This window comes from Podarcis raffonei, chromosome 9 (genome assembly GCF_027172205.1).
Source record: "Podarcis raffonei isolate rPodRaf1 chromosome 9, rPodRaf1.pri, whole genome shotgun sequence".
Taxonomy (NCBI): domain Eukaryota; kingdom Metazoa; phylum Chordata; class Lepidosauria; order Squamata; family Lacertidae; genus Podarcis; species Podarcis raffonei.
In genome coordinates this window covers 56,431,193-56,457,376 of record NC_070610.1, presented here as the reverse complement: position 1 = coordinate 56,457,376, position 26,184 = coordinate 56,431,193, and the positions used below count along the sequence as shown (strand labels likewise).

At 39.4% G+C, this 26,184-nt stretch overlaps 1 protein-coding gene across 2 annotated transcripts in view; it reads left to right on the top strand.

Moving 5' to 3' along the window:
- The window catches only part of SEC24B (SEC24 homolog B, COPII coat complex component), a 36,308-nt gene extending 14,305 nt beyond the window's left edge, over positions 1–22,003 (top strand). For both annotated transcript variants that reach the window (XM_053403833.1, XM_053403832.1), the window contains 20 exons: positions 2,644–2,724; positions 3,555–3,733; positions 5,564–5,739; positions 6,268–6,370; positions 6,846–6,972; positions 7,626–7,735; positions 7,981–8,093; positions 8,641–8,759; positions 9,163–9,218; positions 10,058–10,264; positions 10,593–10,716; positions 12,114–12,272; positions 13,510–13,683; positions 13,865–13,975; positions 14,899–15,074; positions 15,733–15,870; positions 17,552–17,656; positions 17,947–18,039; positions 18,954–19,057; positions 20,830–22,003. In XM_053403833.1, the coding sequence (XP_053259808.1) occupies positions 2,644–2,724; positions 3,555–3,733; positions 5,564–5,739; positions 6,268–6,370; positions 6,846–6,972; positions 7,626–7,735; positions 7,981–8,093; positions 8,641–8,759; positions 9,163–9,218; positions 10,058–10,264; positions 10,593–10,716; positions 12,114–12,272; positions 13,510–13,683; positions 13,865–13,975; positions 14,899–15,074; positions 15,733–15,870; positions 17,552–17,656; positions 17,947–18,039; positions 18,954–19,057; positions 20,830–20,944 (2,570 nt within the window). In that variant the 3' untranslated portion in view covers positions 20,945–22,003. The remainder of the gene's footprint in view (positions 1–2,643; positions 2,725–3,554; positions 3,734–5,563; positions 5,740–6,267; positions 6,371–6,845; positions 6,973–7,625; positions 7,736–7,980; positions 8,094–8,640; positions 8,760–9,162; positions 9,219–10,057; positions 10,265–10,592; positions 10,717–12,113; positions 12,273–13,509; positions 13,684–13,864; positions 13,976–14,898; positions 15,075–15,732; positions 15,871–17,551; positions 17,657–17,946; positions 18,040–18,953; positions 19,058–20,829) is intronic.
- Positions 22,004–26,184: the final 4,181 nt, after the last annotated feature.

Genomic DNA, 26,184 nt, shown 5'->3' with positions numbered 1-26,184 from the left:
TGCATACTATTGAGATAGCTGGGAATTATGTTGACAGTAATTTCAGTAATAAACATGTTGTTTCAAAGTCTACATTTTCTTTAAGTACCACAAATTAATAAATGAAAAATAAATGGGTTTATTTTAAAATCTGGGAAGTAGTGTTGTCAAGCTACATGTGTACGGTATGCTACATGTAGTGCATGGAAATATTGAAAACATGAACAGATATGCCTTCAATAATTTGTCGGTGGTTTTGTAACTTTTCTTTGTTGCTGATGCTGAACATGGATTTTTCAAATGGTATTTCTCCTGTATTAATCCACACAAATACATTCCTCATTTCAGTATAGCAAAAAAAATGTACTTCCTGTCATTGTCCATTCTCTATTTTATTGTTATACAGTAAACCCACAACTTACACAGGGGTTACGTTCCAGGGATCCCGCCTAACGCCACAATCACATATAGTCAAAACACAGTGGGTTCAGTGGCAGGCAGGATTGCCAAAAGTTGTTTTCCCCAGAACCCCACCCCCTTTTAATTTATTGATATATATTTGCCAAGTGTATAAAGCTGAATGTGCATGAGTTAAATGTGTGTAAGTTGCGGGCTTACTGTATATGGCGTCACTATAATGTAGAGTTCTCAGTTCTGCATCTTAATGTGGCTTGAAAGTTTTTCTGGATGAAAAAGTAGACTCATCACTTTGCTTCTACAGTTGATCCATCTCTGTACAATCCATTTAAAGCAGATTAAAAGCTTAAAGCTAATTACTGTATTTCAGGGCTTTTCTAGAGGCATTCAATCTCCTGAACATAGCAAATTAGGAGATACTCAAGCAATTCATGGCTTAGAGAAAACTAAATAAGAAGTTTTAACATTGGCATCTGTACGATTAAAACATATTGAGCTGCTTGTTTTTAAGTTTTCCAATGTTGTACATTTTATCTACTGTATTTTTCGCCCTATAGGACGCACTTTCCCCCCTCCAAAAATGAAGGGAAAATCTGGGTGCGTCCTATGGGGCGAATGCAGGCTTTCACTGAAGCTTGGAGAGCGAGAGGGGTCGGTGAGCACTGACCCCTCTCTCTCTACAGGCTTCAGGAAGACATCCACAGCCTAGGCAGCCCTGCGGGAGTTCCCGCAGGGCTGTTTAGGCTGCAGATAGCAGCCTGCTTCCCAGAGCGTCGGGCGTCCTGAAAGCAGAGCGCCCGGCGCTTTGGGAACACATCCGCAGCCTAGGCAGCCCTGCGGGAGTTCCCCGCAGGGCTCCCCACGCTGCGGATAGCAGCCTGCCGCCCGGTGGGCGGGGCGCCCTGAAGCAGAGCGCCCCGCGCGCCGGACAGACATCCGCAGTGTGGGGAGCCCTGCAGAAGTTCCCCACAGGGCTTCCCACGCTGCAGATAGCAGCCTGCAGCCCGGCGGGCGGGGCGCCCTGAAGCAGAGCGCCCCTCGCACCGGGCAGACATAGGCCAGCCCCACAAGCTCGGAGGACAGCAGGGAGGCGCAGCGCCGCCATCCCGCTGTTCCTCGACCTGGTTCGGTTTCCCTGACCAGCTTTTGGGGGGGAAATAAAGGGGGGAAAATTTCCTTTATTTCCCCCCCTTAACTAGGTGCGTCCTATGGGACGAAAAATATGGTATGTCAAACTTCAGAAGCAAATGGCAAAAGGGTCATGAAATGCAAGAGGTACAGTCTTGGACATTAATATGCAATGTTCAAATTCTGCATAGGAAAATTCCAAACATTACAGCAGGCATTTCATGGCCTTTCGGCACCACTGTTTACAAATTGCTTTTTTCTCTATACTTTCTTAGGTGTTAGTTTTTCAGCATGCCATAAAGGTACAGGGCTGGATCCAAATAGAAAAGGAATCTCTGGCTCCAGTCTATTGTGTGTGTGTTTAACAGACTTTAACTTAGCTGTTCTTCTGGTATATATCTCACTGAGTAAAATGGGAACCTTGTGTGAGTGTATTTAGCAGCTGTACCCCATAAATGTGTGCTCCTGAAGTAGACTGTTCAGATGGAGTCAGGAAGCAAGAGAATTTGCAGTAAGCAGGAACCCTGGCATCATCATCAACATTATCCTCCTCCTCATTTATTGATTATTAAATTTATTCGTTGGTTTTTACAAAAAAAAAGTCTCAAAGCGACTTATAAGGTAACATAAAATATGCGGAATCAGAATATCAAATAAATTCAAGGTGCTTCCATTAAGTGCTGAGAGCATTTCTTTTCCCTCTGCCTAGACTCTTCTTACAGTGCCTCCAGCCTTTTGTTTATGCTTGCAAATGCTTTAACTTTGAAGTAGAATTGCTTCCAAAGTCCAGCAATGGGAAGTCAGGATATGTAAAATGAACTATAATCACCAAAAGCTTCTGAGGTTATTTTTTTCTTAATTGGAGTTTGTCCAATTGGAGTTTGTCCAATTGGAGTTTGTCCTTTATAACTCCCCCCATGCATTTTTAGTTCAGTTTGGCAACTGCTATTAACAAAGATTAAGACTGAAATCCTATGTTTGATGAGCATTTGAAATTACCACTGAATACTAAGTTCCTAAGGGTTCTTTACAGCTTCTTACCTGGCATTGATAAACATTTCTCAATGTGCAGATTTAATGCCAATTTAATGAATATGTGTGTGGGTTTTTCTCTTCTAGCTATTGACAGCTCTTCCACTACGAGCAGCGCATCTCCCGTTCTCAACAATTATGATAGTCTTGAAGGAGGTGGCTATCCAGGTGAATCATGCTTTTGTTTGTTTAATGTTTATTTTATTTATATTTATATACACACACATATACAAATGCAAGGTTCAGAAGCATCTGTAGTACAGCTTCTATACATTATTTGCTCAGAGTAGAGATTCAAATACAGCACAGTGTATTGTTCAAGTGACTGACTCACTTCTGTTTTTCAAGTTGCATATTAATTCAAACTGATAAGAAGTTCCTTAACATACAGTAAATCTTGAATATGCTTCATTAGAAAGCCATCTTATTTTAGTGGGATTTATTCCCAAATATGTGGATAGGATTGCAGGTTTTCATATTGAAAATAAGTAGTTCCAAGTAAAGTATTCTTTATAAAAACACCTTTGACATTTCCCTATATAACATGGGGTTTTATTTCACATATTTCAGCTTCTGATGAATTAACTATTTAATTCTGGTTGCATTTGAATGCATAAAGTTTATTGGACAACTGCATTCAGAAGGTTAAATATGTAACAAAGTAGATATAATTACTTCATTTTATTTGCAGTCAAATTTTTATTACTACCCTGTTTAAGAATTATTTGATATTTGTTTAATAGTTAGAAATCAATACAAATTAAGCATGGGCTTTTATTTACTCAAATGACAGTAGTTGTGTTACTAGTTACTTTGTTGTTGTGTGTTAAATACTAATTTACAACAGGATATTTAACTGAAGTTCACTTTCCTGCTCTGTTAATTAAAACACTCACTATACTATAGGCACATAATACTCTCATAAGCAACAGTTTGCATTTTGATGCTTGCTTTTTAAAGGAATAAATACTGTATTAAAGCATTGCTTTTCTGTTTAGAGGCACGTTCTACAACAAGTAGTCCAGCTCCTGTTCCCTCAGTTCCACAGACGTCTAAAACCTCTAAACCATTTGGCTATGGGTACCCAGCTCTCCAGCCTGGCTATCAGAATGTGACACCACCACTTCCACCTTCCAGTAACTCTGGATATAATTCTGGATTTCCTCAGTATCCACAGGTTAGAAAATACTCGCTATATTTGATATCATAGTGACAGATTAACTGAATGAGGGAGCATATTTTTTTAAAAAAAATTGTACTTCAGTTAAACAGGTCACCAGAGTAAATACATTTATGTTTGTCTATTATTTTGATTCACCTCTCGGTAGGGAGTTCAGAACTGTGTCCACAGGTTACATCAGTACAGTACTTACACATAGACTTAAAGTGGCACTATGAAATACAGTTGAAGAGAAACCAGTTGTCCCAGGCATACCAAGATGAGAAAATACTAGCTGCTGCTTCAGTCCACATTTTCCCACCTTCTCATACAGCAGGGACCAACCTTGCTGTTCTCCACAGACATGAATGTGACTTGTAGGAAAGATCTAATATATTCAGTCAAGGAGGATGATTAGTCAGTTTAATTGCTATTCTTGTAATGGAAGTGGCAAATCCTATTGAAAACAAATGTGGCACTTCATGGAAGTTAGATTGCAGCCATGACCGGTGAAAATGGCAAAGTTATGGGGCAAAGGTTGTTTTGTTCCCCTTCTTTTCATAAGAAATACACTTTTGCCATGACTGATAATTTGCACATCTTATCTGATTAGAAAATGAGAAGACCGTATGCACCGTATGAGAGCCAGTGTGGTGTATTGGTTAAGAGCGGTAGTCTTGCAATCTGGGGAACCTGGTTTGTGTCTCCGCTCCTCCACATGCAGCTGCTGGGTGACTTTGGGCCAGTCACACTTCTCTAAAGTCTCTCAGCCCCACTCACCTCACAGAGTGTTTGTTGTGGGGGAGGAAGGGAAAGGAGAATGTTAGCTGCTTTGAGACTCCTTCGGGTAGTGATAAAGCGGGATATCAAAGCCAAACTCTTCTTCTTCTTCACTTGGTTGACAATAAATGGTTAATATTGATAGTTGTTTGTGTTGGTGTTTTTAATGATACAGTGATTTTCTCAAAGCATGTGGCTTTCAGACAGTTATATATGAAGATTATGCACTTCCAGTAAAGTCATATGAATAAATGCATTCAAGTTCATGTACATTGATTAATAATAATAAGCAACTGTCCTATATTTGTGTGATAGAGTTGTGTGACATTGGGTTGGATCCAAAGAAAAGCTAGTGGAAATCTGCTCATTCACTGTAGCTTTGCTGCGCCCTCTTCCCCACAGCTCCCTAGAAAGGGTCAGGGATACATCCAGAATGGCTTGCAATATGGCATGGAGGGCTATTGTGGGAAGAGAAAAATAGGGCTGGGGAGGGGCTTCTTAAAATACTCCAGAATATCCCTGTAAACATGTCACTTGGTACTCCATGCTATCTTGAATGTTCTTTATGTCTAAGGAACAGATGAGAGATAATTAGCCGTGTTGACGAGTATTTATGGGAGGTGGTATCGCACATTTGGAAGGCCACAGGTTTCCCATCCCTGATTTAAGTCACAAATTATATTGTAATGGAAGAGGCTGGTGATCTGCCCAAGATGGTCCCAGACCACTTGTGCTAGTAGACTGATGTTTTTAAAAAGCAACACTGATCCATAGATCACCCCACAGAAGGGGTAGAAGTGAATGTGCCTGTTAAGGGAATCTGTCAAGAACCTCATATGCCTGGGTCAGATGCATTGCAGATATGAATTTGGGAGGGGAAGTGGAGACAGGAACAGCTTGTGGAATGAGGGGGATTTAAATTATATAGGATAGAACTTGGTGTAGTACAGAACCTTGTAAATAGTTGAATTTGCTTAGTAGGTATTGCAGGGTGGGGAAAATTAGGCAGATACTGTTCAAGCTGCTAATGATATAAAATAAATGCTTCTTTAAAATGTTATTTTTCAGCAATACCCTACAATGAATCAACTGTCAGCTAGTCTAGGAGGACTAGGTATTCAGCAACCAGAGAGCTTGCGACCGGTCAACGTTACTCAGGATAGAAATATTCTGCCTATTGGTCCAATTCCAGCTCCTGTGCCTAATTTGAACTCTGAGCTGAAGAAACTGAATTGTAGCCCCGAGTATGTATAAAGTTTCTAATCTTAAGCATGCTTCTAGACTTGTATTCTTTTTTTATCCATATCTGTGTGTGAGTCAAGAACTGATATCCTGATTCGATTGTTATGGTATAGGTTTGGCAAACATACATTTCAGGCCTTGCCTTGTAATGCTCACATTTTGCCTCTCTATGAAATGTTGGAAAGTTTTAGCAAATGAAGTCTGCTTCTGTTGTACTCATCCCAGATGCAAATATGTTGACACAAATGGTTCCATTCATTGCAGCTATTACAAATGATGGAAAGTTATGATTGGCTCAAGAACTTTTCACGCTGAGTTTATACAAGTGTTTTTTTTGGCAAGGGTGTGGCTTGTTGCACTGCTTGCCCCATATCAGTGAATCTATGTGTCATCAAACTTTGAATTTTGCTTTTAATACCTGGATACTTGCATGTAGAGATGTGGGTGGTGAATTTTGGTGAACATGGGCCTCTTTGATAGCACAAATGAGTCATAATCTTTGAAACTAACATTTACAATTTCACTTTTAGCTCATTTCGATGCACTTTGACAAATATTCCACAAACTCAGGCTTTGCTAAACAAAGCAAAACTTCCTTTGGGATTGCTTCTACATCCCTTCAGAGATCTGACGGTAAAATGACTTTTTATTCCCAGAATTTTTATTTAGCCAAACTTGAATAAATTAAAAACATCTTTCATATTTTAAAGTTGTGGTTGCAGTAAATAATTGTGAATCAGTTGTCTTGAAACCCAAACACAACACTGGAATCGAGAGAGAATATTTACAATAGATAATTACTGTTTTACATATACACCACTTTTAACTAAATTTACTTATGTGCAATTGGCACAAATTTCAGAAACGCTCACTTAGAAATAATTGAGCTTAATTGTAGCCTTTATACCCTGATCATTAATAATGGAATTCTTCTAGGCTTAATTTTAATTATGAAAAGAAAATTAAAAATTGAATATATTTTTTCCAGTAGTAATTTTTGAAAAATGCATAGAAAACCTGAATTTGTTGTTTAGGGGTGAAAAATATTATGAAATAACTTCAATGTTTTTCTTCAAATTGACATTTTACAATGTTCTTTATTCCTCAGCAATTGCCTGTGATAACATCGAACACCATTGTGAGATGTAGATCATGCAGAACATACATCAACCCTTTTGTTTCTTTTATTGACCAAAGGAGATGGAAATGTAACCTGTGCTACAGAGTTAATGATGGTGAATATTAATAAAAATGGCACTATCTAAAGGAATGAATGATGATCTACAGCACTTCCTTTGTGAAAGCAAACCACCCCTGGCCCTTGCATGGAAAGCAGCTCTCAAAACATAGGGTGACACAGTCTCCTTAGGGCAGGCGTAGGATTTTTTTTTTTCAGATGATGGGCTGAATCCTTATCTCAACCAACCCCTGTGGGCCACCTGTCAATAACGTGACACCATTGTTATGTCTGACCATGACTTCAGATTATCTTTCTGTGAGTGCCAGTCAGCTGATGGGTACTGACAACAAGACCCTTTAATGTTCTTCATTTGGTGGTGTGGGCCTGGGTTCAGACTATGCCTGCAGATGGACATTTTCCCTTTGCAGGCTGGCAAGTGGTATGGAATATCCCTATTGTTCCTTGGCATGTGGGGCCTGCTGCCCTAGGGTTTCGGGAAGCTTTTAATGTTTGTTTCGGGAAGCTTTTAATGTTTGATGGGTTACTGTATTTTAATATTTTGTTAAAAGCCGCCCAGAGTGACTGGGGAAGCCCAGCCAGGTGGACGGGATATAAATAAATTATTATTATTATTATTAGAATGGTGTGACCAAGTTTAGTATTTTTGCACTCAACAATGGGTAATATATTTATTTTATAATCATTTAGTTCCTGAAGAATTTATGTATAATCCTGTGACACGGTCCTATGGAGAGCCGCACAAACGGCCAGAAGTCCAAAACTCTACAGTGGAATTCATTGCTTCCTCAGACTACATGGTAAGTATGTCTGGAACAAAATATTGGTTAAAATAAATATTTGTAAAACTTTGGGAATGGAGGGTTTTGAATTTAGAATTCACTTCTGCTGTTTTCATTTCAGCCCCTTATCCTCTTTTCATAGTGTCTATGGAGATGTAAAAAGTGGGGCTCATAGGAACATGCGATATCAAAAGTATTCATGATTACAAATAGAATATAAAGGACTTTGTCAGTAAGCTTAAAGTCTAAACTTTAATTTACAGCTTCGTCCTCCTCAGCCTGCAGTGTATTTGTTTGTGTTGGATGTATCCCACAATGCAGTAGAAGCTGGATACTTGTCAATTGTGTGCCAGTCTCTGCTTGAAAACTTAGACAAGTAAGAACTTTCTTGGTTTTTTGTTGTTGTGTGTATTCATGGTCTGGATACAGCAGCCATCAAAATAATTGCCAGTGTGGTCCTGCTTTGATTACATGACCACAGGAGGGGTGTGTGTTCTGGTGCTTGAATCCTGCTTGCTCGTTTCTCACAGGCATCTGTCTGGCCAATGTGAAAACAGGGTGCTGGACTAGCTGAGCCATTGGCCTGATCCAGCAGGCTTTTCTTATCTTGTTGTGTAATAGTCCCATGATTAAGCAGAGCCAAATCATGGGAGCATGAACGTCATGTATCCAGTCATCTCTCTCCTCCTCCCCCCCTTATTCATTGCAATAATAAACTATTCATATTTTAGAAAGCTGTTGCTAACCCCTGTGGGTTAAATACAGAGCTGCACTAGGCTGTATTTGGGGCATATGTTGTCTTCAAGCATTGAAGACTGTCTCTTGAATAATTTTTTTTCTAACATTAGAACAAGTTAAAGGCACAGCAAAAGATATCTGTGCTAAACCAATGCATCAGGGTCATTTTTCTTTTTAATCTTAAGGTTGCCTGGAGATTCAAGAACAAGAATAGGCTTCATAACATTTGACAGCACTGTTCAGTTCTACAATTTGCAAGAAGGATTATCACAGCCTCAGATGCTAATTGTGTCAGAAATTGACGGTAAGAGGGCTAATTGTCTCAGAAAATGAGTGTGAGATAGAGTGATTCAAGGAGAGGAGACCATATTTAACAGACATTTTATTGAAAGTAACAAAAAATTAAAAATAGTGATGTGGAAAAGGAAATATAATAGTGCTATGTTAAGTATAATAGAATAATATCTGCCTAGAATTCATTCCTGCAAGATAAAATGAGGGCATGTTGTTGTGTATTTGACACACTGTCAGGGACCATTAGTAACAACATAAAGAGGTGCAGCTAGAAAGGAAGATTGTCGAAGTCCTTGTGCATGTACAGAAGTGCTTTTAACTTATATTGCTGCAGCTCTTTGCACCCTAGCTATGGTGTATCCTTTTAAGTACATAACATAAAACTATAATACCAATATATGTTTTCTTCATAGATATTTTCCTGCCAACACCTGATAGCTTACTGGTTAATCTGCATGAAAGTAAGGAGGTAAGGCGGATAATTCACAGAAGAATTAAATCTTAAAAGTGAAGATAATTCTTTCTGACTGCTCTGTCCTTGATTAAACTGCTTTAGAACGGGGATGTTAAATCTAATTCTTAAATCACAGCAGGCCTACAGCACTTCCAGTCCTGCTCCCACCTTAGAATTTCTTCTGCTGCTTTTGCTTTGCCTCCTATGACACATTGTGATTCAGAAGAACAAAAGAAGGCTGAGCAGACAAGCCAAGGCCTCTGCTGTCCTTGGAGCTGGACTTTAAAATCAAGGTTCCACGTAGGACAAACACGGAGGCCAGCCTGAGAGGAAAGCAATCTAGATATGTCAGACTGAGATGGAAACTGGTGATGACCAGTGAAAATTGAATAGCGGCAGCCCTTTTTGAAGGCGAGACACATGACTACTATGTGGACAGTAGGGAAAGAGGACAGCCAATGGGGAAGAACTGAATAGCCTTTATGTCCATGATACCAAGGAGGTTTTAGATTAAAGGGTAATGTTTATAGGCTCCAGTTACGTGAAATAATGTGACTCTGGGCATAGAATCATTTCAGCTTCCTGAGAATCTTGCCTTTCGTTTTTAGAACGATCAAGTGTTTGATCCCAGTGGTTTCAAAGATTTATTGAAATGAATTTATACACAACTTAATATTTCAAAGATCTCTAAGCTTCAGAGTGTGCGCATAATGCCTGCTGGGAATCCCAGAATCCACAGAGAGGTGGCCAAATAAGATTTTTCACTGGCTAGTGGTGGGACTTCAGCATTCTTGCCACTCCGGAAAAAAAAATGCAAAATATTTCCTTCTAACACTTTAACAATTATTTTACAGCTAATTAAAGACTTGCTAAATGCACTACCAAATATGTTCACTAACACAAGAGAAACGCACAGTGCATTAGGCCCAGCCCTTCAAGCTGCCTTTAAATTGATGTCTCCAACGGGCGGGCGCATATCGGTGTTTCAGACACAGTTACCATCATTGGGCACAGGACGTTTGCAGTCCAGGGAAGATCCCAATCAAAGATCAAATGCAAAGGTACTTTGGACTCTGTAGTGATTATGGATCTAACAAGCTTCTGTGGTGGCTGGTTTTTTTGGGGAGGGGAATTGTTTTTATAATGTTGTATTTTCATGTTGTGTGCCACCCTGAAAATCTTTGGATTACAGAATGGGGTATAAAAATAAGCGTATCTGATTTGCATTGGTATAGCTTGGGCAACAGGTACTTGACCATGTTGGCTGGGGAATCTGTGGCCTTCCAAATGTTACATATTACAAGCAGTCTGAATTTTATTTGCATTTTTTAAAAAAAATGTACTTGTTTGTGTTGTACTCCCAACCTTATTTTTTTCTTTGTATCCTAGGTTGTTCAGCATCTTGGTCCAGCAACAGATTTTTATAAAAAGTTGGCACTGGATTGTTCAGGACAGCAAACAGCTGTGGATTTGTTCCTTTTAAGCTCACGATATTCTGATTTGGCTTCTCTTGGTAAGAGCTTTTAACTTGCAGAGCTACTTCATAATTAGCATGTGTTGAGAGAAAATTTTTATGTTCAGTTAAAATTGCCAGGGAAAATTCTAAAGCTCAAAAATACTATTTGCTGAGATGCAAATTTTTAATGGTTTTTAATATTTCACCCACACTTCGGAATATGTCAAAGTACTAACTGAGTGACTGAACTGTAAAATGGAGATATTTCCATCATGAAATTATGTACTCTTGTTGGTTGGTTCATGACACTCTATTTCATGAGAGCTCATATCCTGTCAGCCTTGTGTAAAGGTTGTACCAGTTGATTCCCCTATATGGGAGCTGATATCATTCTTCAGAAAATGTGCAGAAAATGGTAGCAGGGCCACTGCAGTCATGCAAATTGCATGGGCTGCATGCACAACATACACCCATACCCCAGCTGAGCTGATTAATGCAACTCTACTACTGTGCAAACACTGGGCAGCTCTGAGGCTGTTAGTGGCCCTGCATACTTCTGGAGTGATTGTATGGGAACAAGCGGCAATGTGAACCAGTGCATAGTTGACTTGTTTTTTAAAACATGTATTTAGCAAACATACTGGCTCCTTAGGAAAGCAGTCTGCTCACTTGTTCTTTCTTGCCCCACTCGTCTTGTTGCTTCCTTAAGATTCTATGCTGCAGTAGTAAATTATTTATTTCAGTGACACTTCTATAATTCAGTCCAAAATAAGCATTTTTAGGATCTCTGCCTTAGTCTAAACTTAGGGCACTATACAAGTGTAACCTGGCTTTGCTTCTAAAGACACTATGTAACATATGTACCTTGCTTTTAAAAATGGAAAATTGCTTGAAGGTAATTTCTGAAAAGCTTAGAATCATGAAACATAGAATCATAGAGTTAAAGGGACCACGAGGATCATCTAGTCCAACCCCCTGCAATGCAGGAATCTTTCACCCAGCATGGGGCTTGAACCCACAGCCCTAAGATTAAGAGGCTTATCTACCACCTGAGCTGGCAAATGCCATTCTTTTTATGTATTATTTGGCTGGCCTGCCAATCTTCTAAGAAAATACACTGATTTCCTTCATTGTCTGTTTTTACTGGCTTTCCAGAAGCTCCATAAATTCAAATTAGATTTTTTAAAAAACTCTCATATATATTTGGTGTGATAGAAGCTACCCTCTGGTAATTTTTAGACTAGACTGGTATAAATCACTTTGAAGTATGCCTTTGAAGACTGTCAGGAAACTACCGTTATTTCAGAATACAACTACAAGATTGCTAAGTGAAACACTAGATGCTTATCTTGCCATTGTTTAAACAGCTTCATCGGCTCAGGGTCTGTTCTCTGCATTGCAACTGTTTTAGTGAATGAATAACAACTTTCTCTTTTTTTCATCCTTGCCGAAAGCTTGCATGTCCAAATATTCTGCTGGATGCATCTATTATTACCCATCTTTCCATCATACCCACAACCCTATTCAAGCAGATAAATTGCAAAAAGACCTTAAAAGGTATCTTACACGGAAAATTGGATTTGAAGCAGTCATGAGAATAAGATGTACGAAAGGTATGGTGTGATTCTGGTTTATTATTAAATGTACCCAATATTGGTGAAAATGGTAGGATTTGTTTGAGACAGTGTTTTCTCCTTCCCTTCTACCAAAGGTGCTATCATCCCTCTTTCAGCAACTCCAAGCAAGCATGAATGTATGTCATTCAAAAAGTGTGGCTAGAGCAAAAATGGTACACACACTTGTAGAAAATGATGCAGGGCATTTCATCAGAGGAGTCCTTTTTGGGAGGGTGATTCTAGCACTGTAGTAGCAACAACGTAGAAAACAAAAAGGAGAAATGTTCTCTGTACTTTGAGGCCTGTGTGCTCTTCATGAATCCATGAATGAAATTTCTCCACTACAAAATTACAGGAAATAGAATATAAGTATCTAATGGGGGGGGAGGTCCTGCACAAGGGCTGCATTCTCTTGTCGGGACAAGAGAATGTTGCCCCCACATGTCTCCATGTTGGTGTTGACTACGCCAGATAAAAAGTGTGCAGAGCAACATATCTGACTCCTACGTTGGCATAGTTGCCTATATTCCAACCATGCAAAAGTAAGAGGCTTCTACACATGCACACACGTCTCCTTCCAGGAAAGCAAGAGGCATGGTGACAGTTCAGGAATGTGTTGAGAGTGCAGAGCAAGGCCTTCAATGGGTGTAGTTTGGGGAGGAAGCGTGGTCTACAAAGTGTAGAGTACAAAGGTAGAGACACCTGGAGGGGCTACATTTTGCCCCTGCGCCTGAGGTTTCCAACCCTGTTCTAGCATATAAATTGTACTCTAGCCTAGGCCCTTGCCCCCAGTATATGCTACGTTGGGTCCCAGAGGGATTCTGAGGAAACAAATGTGCCACTGGTTGCTGCATTGGCCCCCTCTCTCAGCCTTTCCCCCCTCAGTTCTTGACTGAGGTGGTATTAGGTAGCTAGAGGCTTGTTCCTTCCCATTCTTGCCCTTTCCTCTGGCAAAATTGATTTGGGAAGATCCAGCAGGAAGGGATTTGGAGGCCCAAAGGAGGCCTTGCTCAGGGTGCTAGACTTGGGGTTTCCTGTCACTAGTGTACGAATAGCCATAGATCTAATTTTTTAAAAACTTGGGCTGCAATCCTAAACATGCACACTTAGGGAATAAGCCCCATTGAACTTGGCAGGACTTCTGATTAATTATGCTTAGGGTTGAACTGTTAACTATGCTTTTTTAAAAAAAACAAAACCTTGCCATTTTAACTTAAACATTACCAATTTTTAGGTCTTTCAATTCACACCTTCCATGGTAACTTCTTTGTGCGATCTACTGATTTGCTGTCACTTGCCAATGTCAATCCTGATGCTGGATTTGCGGTACAGATGTCCATTGAGGAAAGTCTGTCAGACACATCTTTAGTTTGTTTTCAGACAGCACTTTTGTATACTTCCAGCAAAGGTAACTTCACTTATGATGTCTCTTCTCAACATAAATTTAAGAAACAACAACCCACAAAGAACAAAATCAGATGATTGGTGGTTTTAGCCAAAAAGGGGGGGGGGGACATGTGAAAGTGGTATTAGCAATAGCTTTGGATGAAAAGCTTAAGTATTGTTCTGTTCTGTTTATTCTAATGCAGGTGAACGGAGAATCAGAGTGCATACACTTTGCTTGCCTGTGGTGACTTCACTGGCAGATGTTTATGCTGGAGCAGATGTACAAGCAGTTATATGCCTCTTAGCTAATATGGGTGAGTTGAGAATTAGCATTCAGAGGGTTCTCCATTCCCCCAAAGTCATTTTGTCCCTCTATCACCTGTAATTAGAAGAAAGCAAAAAATTGTGTGTTTAGTACTGTTGGAACGATAGAAATGGAGTGTGGATGCTTGCAAGGTAGGTGTGGGGAACCGGCAGGCTGCCAGATCTTTAGATCTGGTCTGCAGTTCACCTTCCTTCAGATCTCTCCTCTCATGTGGCACTTGGGGATTAACCCTTTGCTCTGTGATTCCCAATGCCCCCCTCCCCCCATAAAACCTCCTAAGCAGTACAGGGATGATTTGGGGACTTGATACATGGAGAGCGAAGGATTAACTCTCATTTCCCCATGCTATGATACTTCTCCTTCCTCCCCAAAAGCATGTTAATGCAATGGGGAGTAAAGTGATGGATTTGTGCGGTCAGAGTGTGTATGTGGGTCTGGCTCCACTGACACACAACCCCTGAAATGTCCATGAAAGTATGCAGCCCTTAAGATGAAGAAGAATGCCTTCTTCTGTGTAGCAAATAGGTCTAGTGAGAGCAGAAGTTGCTAAACTGTTATTTTATTAAATGATTTATACAAACCAATAAAATCTAAAACTAAGTTATCGGATGGGAAACCTCAGAATTATCAGGTGTTTTTTTTAGCCCACTCTCATTTCCCAATTCAAAGTTCATTATCCACACAGGTAACAGAAACTAGGGCCCTTTTTATCCTGTCTTGTAAAATTTTGTGCAAACGGAAGGTTTTGTCAAAGTAGTACTCTTGATTTGCTGGGATGTTTAGTACTTTCAAGATTGTTTAGAGAAATGAGAATGTACTGGCCAGTATTAATGTCTGGAGTGGTATGCTGTTTGTTTCCCTTTCTTAATACGGTTCCTTTCATAATTATTTACTGCTGCTTCGCTTCCATAGCTGTTGATCGATCAGTTTCTTCAAGTCTGTCAGATGCAAGAGATGCCTTAGTGAATGCAGTGGTAGATTCACTGTCTGCATATATGTCAACTGCATCAAATCTCCAGCAATCTGCTTTAATTGCTCCAAATTCCCTCAGGCTGTTTCCTCTGTATGTTTTGGCTCTCTTCAAGCAGGTACTTCATATGAATAGCAATTGTTATTGACATCAGGCAATTTTGAAACTTTGATTTAGTTACAGAAACATTGGTGAATTACATGAAAATGCATAGTTTAAAAGCCTACCTTCTACCTTTTTTTTTTTTTAATGTGCAACTTAAATTTGTGGGGGGCACTGTATAGTGTAAAGAGCCTAGATGCCAGGTTGCTTAAAAGAACTTGCAAACATGTAACTATTGAGAGAGTTGCACATATGTCTGTTTTTAAAGCTGCGTACTTATAGATAGTCTGTAACACTTGTTTGGTCATAAGAGGCCTTTGTAAGAAAAGGATGGAATTAACTATTTTGAAAGGTTGCTCTTAGCTCTAGTTTTGTTTGATTTCTTTAAAATCTAGTTACCTAGTCACTGCACAACTAGTTCGATACACCCAGAGGAAGGCTGGCTGTGTGTTTCTAAAACAGAAGGCACCATGCCCCAGACAGACCTCTTTTGAAACTTAGGGTCCTTTCATATTTTTGGTATGATTGAGGTGGTAGCTACCATTCAAGGAGTGGTGGAATCAAAAAGTCTACTGGCCACTCCCCAGACCTGTCCCTCCCAATTTAGCTACAATATTCTTCTGATAAATAGAAAGTATTTTGTTAAATAATAACTTTGTTTTTTTGTTTTATAGAAAGCATTTAGAACTGGTACAAGTACACGCTTGGATGATCGTGTATATGCTATGTGCCAAATAAAAAGTCAGCCTCTGGTTGGCTTGATGAAGATGATCTATCCTAATCTATATAGGATAGACAAGCTTACTGATGAGGTATGTTACAATTTTTATTGCTTCTGGACATAGGTTCTGGGAATGTTCTGATTAGACACCTATGTTAAAAATAACTGGGAAAATTTGATTCACGGTATAGCAGTTAGTTTCCTTACTGGGGCTATTCATATAAACATCTTGCTGGAGAGCTGCACCATTTTCCCGATCCATTTTCCAACTCAGTTTAAATGCTGGTTTTTAGCTTTAAAGCCCTTCATGGTTTGGGACCCAGGTGCCTGAAGGATCTCTTTCTGCCAGTTAAACTTGCCTAATTGTAACACATCATCCATGGCTCTGTCATTAGAAATTAGGTAGGTGGTGAATGCTCTCTCCCGAGAGGTTTTCCCTAGCACTGAATCTGTCAGCTTTTAGGCTTCAGTACATTGGGAAAGTAGAAGGAATACTTTTTGTGGTCTTTAATATAGTGTTAATGTTAGGAGTTACAATATTTCGGTATTCTATATATTTAATTTTCTGGATGTATATTCTTTAAAGTACATTGACAAATTATTTAACAGTGCAAGCATCATTATTTAATTATTTAATAAACTCTAGAAGAGCTTCAAAGCAGTTTACAAAAAAAATATAAAACAGTAAAATTATCACTAAAAAAATTACAGCTGTAATTTAAAACCATACAAAAGGTTAGAACCGTAGCAAAATGGACTAAAATAGTTAAAAACTCCTACAGACTTTCTAAATATCTGTGTAGGTTTGTCTAAATAAAAATATATTCAGCAATATATACCGCAGAATGTAACATTTGATGTAACAAACCAGAAATGGAAGTTGGGGGAAGTCAACAGGGAGGGGGGGAAAGTAGAAAATGGATGTTAAATGATGATACTGAATAATTGCTATGAGAAAAGAAAATCAATAAAATTATTTTTTTTAAATGTATTCAGCAAGCGCCAAAAGGAATACAGTGAAGGTACCTGCCTGCTATCAATAGGCAGGGAGTTCCAGGGTCTTTCAAGTGCTGCTGCACTAATATCTGAATTCTATTAAGAGCCTCCTCACAATTAGCAGAACTAATGGAGGCCGTTTACAATTTTTCCCAAAGTTTTGGTATTCTATCCCAGACACCATACTTTCTTAGGCTTGTTCACAGACTGGAATTTACTAAACCCTTCTTAGCTGTTTGGACTTAGTGACAACTCTGATGTTCCTTTACATCACGGGTGTCAAACACAAGGCCCGCGGGCCGAATCCGGCCCACCAGACCTCGTCATGTGGCCCGTGTAGCCGCCGCCAGCCTTCACCTCTTATTATCGCTTTTTTTTTTTTGACACAAGCAAGCCGCCTCTTCAGTGCATGCGTGGCAGCCTACAAGCCAGAGAACGTCTGCCCTCTAGCGGCGCCGGCCGTTCTACACAGGAAAACTTCACTTTACATGCATTCAGGAAACCTCCACTTGTTTTTATATTGAGTGGACACATAGTCCTACAGATACAACCGGCCCTTTGAGGGTGACCAAACTGCTGATGCGGCCCCCGATGAATTTGAGTTTGATACCCCTGCTTTACATGAACAATAACCTCAACTTCAGTTTCCTCATTTATTGTGTTGCATTGTGATTTATGTTTTGAGTGCATGTGCCCAGCTCCTGTTTAATTACTGCTGCAGTGCTACTGAATTGTATATCCATTTTCATGTAAACTTAATTTCCACCTCCTTGTAGGGTGCTATACATGTCAACGATAGAGTTGTACCCCAGCCACCTCTTCAGCGGCTGTCTGCAGAGAAGTTGACAAGGGAAGGCGCTTTCCTTATGGACTGTGGCTCAGTAAGTTGCACAGATGGGGCAACATACAATTTAGTCACTATCTTACTTAATTTGTATCCCACCCTTCATTGCACAGTAATTTTAGATGGTTTTATAAAATGTTGCATTATCATTTTTTAAAGGGGCTATAAACTTAGTTTCTAATAAGGAAACTGCCATGTTTATCTGCAGGCACATCCTCATTATGTAAATTGTCGCAGTTTGCATATTTTTAAAAAGCAATTTCATTCTTGAGAGAATCTTGGTTACATTAACCAGATGTGTTTACTTTAATAACATTGTACCTTTAGATATTATACCTTTGGATTGGAAGAAATTGTGCTAATAACTTCATAAAAGATGTCCTCGGATGCCCTAATTATGCAGCTGTTCCTCAGAAACTGGTGAGGGTTAATTTTTTAAAAATATTTATTTATAAATAATTTTATTTGTAATGTTTATATGAAAATAATAATACCTGAAAGGAGCTACACATTATTATGTTAATGTTGAAATCGAGATTAGATTTCCTTTTCCGCAATGCAGTCTGGTCATGTGATCCACAAGGTGTTGAGCACCCCTTTCTTGTGATAGACCAGCTGTGGGGCATAGAATTGTTTCGCTTCTGCCCCTATATTCTTCTTTTGGAATTGATAACCTTAAGCTGGATTCCCAGGGGGCATCATTTTCTGGCTTGCCTCAGGCGCCATAATGTCTTGGGCCAGCCCTGATTCAAGGCATGAGTCTTGTTGTGGTTTGATATGGGGTGGTCAGGGTATGCCAGTCCACTGGCTGTTCCTTCCTCTGTCCTTTGGGGGACTCCCCTGTTTAGAGCATACCTTGCACCTATGTAACTTTGTCCTACACAATAAGCAGTGGATCATGCCATAACACTTTTTTTTGTTTAAGGAGCTTTTTGTAGCAACAGATTATTTCTGAAGCACATCATTGCTTGAAGGAAAGCCATGTAAACATTTCCGTTGTTCCTTAAAGTGGCTTGTATGTATCTTCTTATACAAATTCAGTATTTATAAACATGAGGTATAAGCAATACACTTTATTCCCTGCTCCCAGTTCTCCTCACAAAACAGTTATCTAGTTTCATTTTGTATTATTAGCATTTTAGTCTGCCTTGAGAGAGGCAGGATATAAATAAATATACAGAATAAAAATAGATAATGGAATAAATAAATAATTAAATTGTTCTTGTGTTATTTGAATTTCTGAATTATGCAACACATCATTGGTGTTTAATTGAACTTTAACATAATCATGCTATTGAATTAAAGATAATAAAATAATATTTGAATTCTTCTAGACACAGCTTCCAGAATTAGATACTCTTTCTTCAGAGCGAACCAGGTCCTTCATATCCTGGCTTAAGGAAAGTAAATCTCTAAGCCCAGTACTTCAAGTAATAAAGTAAGTATCCACTTACTAACTTTAGTAAGTAATAAAGTAAGTATTCACTTACTTTATTAGCAGATTGATCTTTGACTGCAATAATATTTTAATACACAACAGCTCTTTGTTTCTTCTTAATAGACATATTGTGCTAATTATATCTTGTTATAAAATAATATCTATCTCCACTGGATTCTATTGATCCAGTGTGTGTGTGTGTGTGTGTGCGCGCGCGCGCGCTTAAATGCACATACCAATCTAATATTCTATTGATTGGAGAAAAACATGAATCTTGCCAAGTGCTCACAGATACTAATCAGAGCATAATAATGTCATAATTTTGATTTAGAGAAGGATAGAGAACTGATACTTAGTGTCAGCTGGGGTCAGGAGTGGGGAAATCAAGAGGTTTTTCTAGAAAGAGTTCGTGAAACAGGGACAGGGAACCTGCAACCCTCCAGAAGTTGTTGGATTCCAACTCCTTGGCTGGGCCATCTGTCCCAGCCCACATGGCCAAGAGCCAGGGATGGTTGGAGTTGTTGACATCCATCTATCTCAAGAGTGAATGGAGTGCGCTTCCAGGGGTGAAGTCAAACCACTGGAGAATCACAGCGCCTCCTATAGCTACACAGACCAGTAACTTGTAACTGCTGCTTCCCACATTGTTTTTTGCTGCCTTAGCAGCACCAAAGTAACCTCTCTGGGGCACAAGCCAGGGCTGTATGTATGGAGGTCCTGATCTGCCCAGATGACAAGACACACACCCTCTCAGCCTCGCTGATGTGGCCCAAGGAAAGGCAGAGCAGCTTGGCAGCAGGAGTAGCCAGAAGGAGGCATACAAGGTGCCATCCAACCGCCTTAGGGACTCTACTCCAGAGTTGTAGTTCAACAAAATCTGGAGGGCCGCAGGTTCCTCATTCCTGGCCTAAAACCATCTGATGAGAGTGAAATGGGTAAGGTTGCCTTTTTATCTAGGCTTGACACTTGGTACCTATTTAGGCATGTTTCTCAGAGTTAACAAGAACAGCATGTGTTTAGCAAAAAATAGAGGTGGTGATAGTCTTGCAATTTCAATAGCTACAGGAAGAAACATGAGGTAGTGAAGAAACATGAGGCAGTGCTAGGTGTAGGGAAGTTTGCTTATGGAAATGGGGGCTGAGACATCTTTGTGCTCTTGTCCTTGTCTGGTCACACCCTTAATATAGGGCATATAGAATGATTGGCCAGCTGTCCCTTCTGTATTTGGCTGGTATTAAGTGCCAGATTGGCAGGTACCTACAATATTACTGACTCATAATCTAATAGTGGACGCTTGGGTGGCGAATGTGATCCGTGCAGGAGGCACGTTCGCAACCCGCAGCACCGCGTCTGTGCATGCACGGGCCGCGATTCGGTGCTTCTGCACATGCACAAAGCATGATTTAGTGCTTCTGCGCATGCACCGAAACCCGGAAGTAACCCATTCTGGTACTTCCGGGTTCGGCGTGGTGCGCAACCCGAAAACGCACAACCTGAAGCATCTGTAATGTAACCCGAGGTATGACTGTAATGAAAGAATTGGTTCTTCTGACTTCTACTACTGAGAGCTGACTGGGTGACACTTGGAATATTGTATTGGCTGTGCTGATTCCTTCCAGGAATTCAGCTTTGCACCAGACTAGGTGGCGGTTGCTGTTGTCGGTTCCCTGTGCTCCCAGTGAGCACTTAGAATTGTGAATTAAAGGGCCGTAAGTCATGTACAAATGTTGGAAGAAACAAATACAAGGTGGGTTGTTTTTTTTCTGTTTCAGAGATGAAAGCCCTGCAAAGGCAGATTTTCTTCAACATTTAGTTGAAGACAAAACCGAGGCAGCATTCTCTTACTATGAATTTTTGCTTCACATTCAACAACAAATTTGTAAGTGAGAAGGAAGAAACTGAAATAATAATAATAAAAAAAACATTTCTGGACTTATACAAATGTCAGCTGTGAAAGAAGTACACTGGAAATGATAAACAGACATGGGTTCTTCAGCATCCATATCTAAAGCTTTTCAGCTAAGAGGACAGAGTACACATTTCCAAAGGAATTTTACAGTTTTGCTTCAGTATAAAAATGATGGCTATGATGCAGTTTTAGTACTATGTTTTTAAGTTGGTTTGTATGCGTTTTCAATAGTGCAACGATATGGTGCTTCTGTTTCAAGCTGGTGAACTTACATAGCGATGTGGAATAGTATTTCTTAATGAAATCTAAAATTGGAGAGCTTCCCCCCCCCCCCATATTTACTACGGTAGCCAGATTATCTCCAGCAGAGATGCCAAAGTGCAGTGCTCCATGCTGTTTATATGAATTTGTAAGAGAGAAAATTCGTATTTGAAGACTTCACCATTTTCTCTGTGAAGACTGTAGAATTTCAATACAGCATACATGAACTGTAGAAATGAAATATATATAGTGTACAGAAGTATTAACATTTGTAAAGAAGTTGTAAAAATGTAACTACAGACTATGAATTGGTTAGCGTGCTGCAGTGTTTGTGATTTGATGACAAATCACTAACAGTTAAAGAATAAAGATGACTAATGCATATTAAATCTGAATCCACATAGAAAAGATGCAACTTTGTAATCCATTTAATTCTTTTATGTGGATTTATTTATGATCAGCTAATTAAAAGTATTTTGCTTGATCATGTGTTTTTATATCTACATGATTACTAAATTTTAGACACTAATATTGAATTTGGCTTGCTGTATTAAAGAGAGAATGTTTACTACTTTATTGTATAGAATTCTGGGGAAAGGGTAAGTGGAAATATGGCTGAATTTGGATTGTGTAAAGGATATAGCTGACTTGTGACACTACCTGGCATTTGATAGTGTCTTTTAAGTGGTTTACTTTATGTACTCTGCAACAATTGTGGTCCTGGATCCTTTATTTTCTCTTGCCACCATGAGACATTAAAGAAAATTTATATTTCACTTTAAGCTGGGAGTTTCTTCAACACATAATCCAAGTACAGACTCACATTTATCTTGGTGTATTTTTTACTTGAGCTCTTATGCACATATGGAGAGAGATGTCTGTTTGGGCTGCTGCATCACAAATTTGGTTTTCTTTAATTTTTCATGTAATAGTAATGGGACATTATAATTTTTCAAAGCAATGCATTTCTTTTTTAAAAAGATGACAAATACACGAATGCACTCACTAATATATACCTGTGTCCCAAGTATACTTTTCATCTGTGCACAATTTGTATATGCAACAAAAGTTGTGTTGTTATTTTACCTTTGCACCTTTTGATTTTATGGATAAATACTTGTGGCTACATTTTCCTTAAGATTGAAAACGCATGCCAAAGGATTTCATAGAAGAAAAATCATCTGCTTGTTCAACTTTGTTTATGGCACATTTAAGTCTAAGAATGTTTATTGCAGCAAGAAGCCGTCACCTAACATTTTAAAGTTAGCGTTTCCCATACTTGACCTGAGAGAGGGGGGAATAAAATGAGTCAAATTTATTTTGGTAAAGAAATCAGCTGGTAATATATGTCATATGGAGCCATAAATGTTTCAGATGTATTAGTGTGATCTTAACAAACAATTAATTTGAAATAAAATGTTGCTTGTGGAGCTTAGTGCTGATAAGCCAAAAACATCCAAAGCCATGATGTATGGTAAATGATCTGTAAAACCATTACTTAAAGCTCTATTATTCTATATTTTGTATATAAAAAATGCTGAAATTTTTTTGGAGATGTTTTTGCTTTGAGTAAGGTTCCTGTTGCCTGTTGCTTGGGAAATATCTAGGAATAGATGCAGAGTTGTTCAATGAATGGAAGAGCTTTTTCTGTTCACAGATGGGATTCTAGCAGATATTTGCACAGGAGGAAGTTAGGACATGATTTTTGCTGATTCCCCCCTCCCCGCTGCAGCCTTAACATCACCTTCAAAGAGCTCCCCAGTCTGCCAGAGCAACTTTTCAGGGGGCTGAAGAGAGGATGAAAATTGGTGAAGGATGGGAACATAGGAGTTTGCCATACACTGTTAGAAGAAATCAGTAGAATTCCTATTTTTAAAAAACCATTAAGTGTCCAAAGATAAACATGGTTGATTTTGTGTTCCTTTATAACACAACGCTGGGTTTGTATACCTAGAAGTGAGTTCAATGGGACTTCCTTAGGAGTAAATAGCTGCCTTCCTTCCCCTCATGCAATGCTTCTTTAGCCACAGTCACCAGTTCTAATATTACTTTTGTTAGGCTGCAGGAAAGTTCTGAAGTTCTCAAAGAACAGCCTTGATCACATCTCAAAACTAGTTTTATACTCTAGATGACTGAGCCCAGCTGTGATTGACGTCTACTACAAGCTGACCCTGCTAAAAGGGACACACTGAGTGTTTGTTTCATATTGTTGGGAAACTGACAGATTGTTCTGAAATATAGTACCAGTGTCCCTGTTTATTTTTTAATCAGTCTTCTGCCTGCTTGATCCTTGATGTTTGCAAACACGAAAGTGTCTCAGGTTTATGCTTTTGTATTTGCATAAGGTTTTTGAGAGTTCAGAGCACTTCATGTGCATAATCTTGTAATCCTTAAATCTTGTGCGAGTATTATTACCTGCTAATACTGTCTCTGTACAAAGAGCAACTGTGAGATACTGCATGAGCGAGCTCAGGAGGCATTTTGTAAATGTTGAAATTCCTGCCAGGACCCTTAAGCGTTATTGCTTCTCTGGCAAGAACTATATTTTAAATGGCTCAATACGATTTCGGCGATGGATTTAGTGCAGTGCAAACACTCTGCAATGAAATGAAGCTGTAGTCTGGTTTTCTATGCAGTTAATCTTTGAAAGTGAGGTTGAATGAGATTCAGATTGGTATCAGCGGAGTAGAGAAACCAGAGAGGGGCAGAACAGTAAGAGATAGGGGTGCAGGTTGACAGAAGGTGTGTGCATGCAAACCGTTATGGGCTTCTTCTTTTTTTACATGCATTCCTCCTCAAACCACCATCAAAACACAGATGACATGGACTGAACCAACATATCAGGAACTTGGGACTTTACAGAACCGTCATGGCACAACAACATGGTTTTTTTCAAGGGATTCCCCCACAAATTGATGCTTTTATGCCATGGAGTGATGGGAATGTCAGATCAGAAATTTTTACTGCGAGTCACATTGCCTTTTCAAAGTTTCACATGTGCTCATGGGCCCCAAAAGCTTACACTACTTAGGCTCTCAATAATTCTCAACCATAGATTATTATGTAATAACTCAATCCTATGCTTACATATGTCCCAATATGTTCAGTAGCTATTACTCTCAGGCAAGTGGGTTCAAGTATATTGCTTAGACAAGTTGCTAAATGTTTATTTTTAACAACTGAATCCATTAGATTCAACCTATTGTAAATTAAACTTTGGCTTAAAATGTACAGTAAAGCTGCTATTATAGGGTTGTATTCAACTAAGCTTAACTCAAGAGTAGACCCATTGAAAGTGATGACCCTAACTTAGTCATGTCCATCGATATCAAGGGCCTACTCCATGCTGTATGTACACTGAATCCAACCCATAGTTCTAGATGACTAAGGTGATGTTGGATGTTAATCAGTGCAAAAAAAAGAAGGGAATGCTTATTGTAAGGTATTGAGCTGTCTTGAATGCTTTATTTTCTGATTTCTGTGTAGTCTCCACAATTTATCACATTCTGGCTGTTGACTGGAAGTGGTGGCAGACAAAGCTGAAGTTGGAGGGAGCGGAGAGCACAGCTGCCTAACTTCCTGTATTAATTTTTGCACAAGTCATGTGATTTGCCTTTTGCTGCAAGCTGGACTCAGCATGCTCTGGAAAGAGAAATGTCATGAAACAGTGTGTGGCCTATTAATGTTCAAAAACCTCTGGCTGGTGGAAAAAGCAACACAACGATAATGCTTTTTATAGTAGAATGATCCCAAAGCCTGGCAGCGAGATTGAGAAAATAGACACAAGTTTGTCATGAATCAGATGAGTTTGTTTTAACTTGTAATTTGAATTGAACAGATGAGGAAAAATTGTATGTGGTGGTGATATGAAGGGATTGAAGAATGTTGTTTTTAGTGCAGACAATTGTAGGGTTTTTTTTGTTTTCAAGGCAGGCTTCTAGCGTTTATACATATGACTTACGGTAAGTTCCAGACTGTTCTGTGCCTGGTGAATCTGCAATCATGGCAGATTAAATTTCCAGTCCCCATGAGCCTTGCATCATACCCATCACTCACTAGCAGAAACAGAATAATCCATACAAAATTTAGCATTCATACATTAGTTTTTGGAAGCATTTCTCTTACCTTATCTTGTAATTCTTCGAACAACCCTAGCAGGTAGGGTTGCCAGTTGTCAGATTATGGCCCCAAGATGAGGTTTTGGAGTTAATTCTCAGGGAACTGTCCCCTTGATGGCTTCTAAATGTGCAGGTATGCTAGACTAGCTAGTGGATTCCCCTGGCTGCAGTGTTGCTAACTTGCTGAACAGATAAGTGGGAGCATGCATTTTAAAAGTATCACAATTCTGAAGAAATTTGCATCTCTTCTGCCTAACTCCCCACACCCTCAAGTCTGTTTTCCTACTTTCTCCCCATTTCTGTGAGCCTATACATCACTAACTTCCTCGCTTTCATGGCTGGTCCATGCACCCAGGCTCAACCCATGTGTTTGTTCTATTGTTGACTCTTCAGAATGGGCAACATGGTAACATCACCAAGATCCATATCTGGAGCTGCAGACATTGGGGTGCTGGAGAATTGGTAATCCTTCAAGGGGCAGACTTGTATTATCCTCTGTCGAACAGTTGTATCAATTGGGGCAGGGTCCTTTTTGCTCTTACTTTGGAGAGCTCCTGGCCATAGCTCTGTGGTTGAGTGTTGACACAAAGTCCCAGTTTCAACCCCTGACATTTGTAGGTAGGACTGGGAGATATCTCACTCCGAAACCAAGGAGAGCGACTGCCAGTCAGTGAAGATAATATTGAGCCAGATGGACCAATGCTGTGCTCTGTATACGGCAAATTCCTATATTCCTTGTTCTCTGGTGCCCACATTAACATTTCTCCAGAGTCAGGGGGACACTTTTCTCTCTTCCCAAGCATTTAATTTATTTTGCATAGCTGCGGCTGCGATATAAC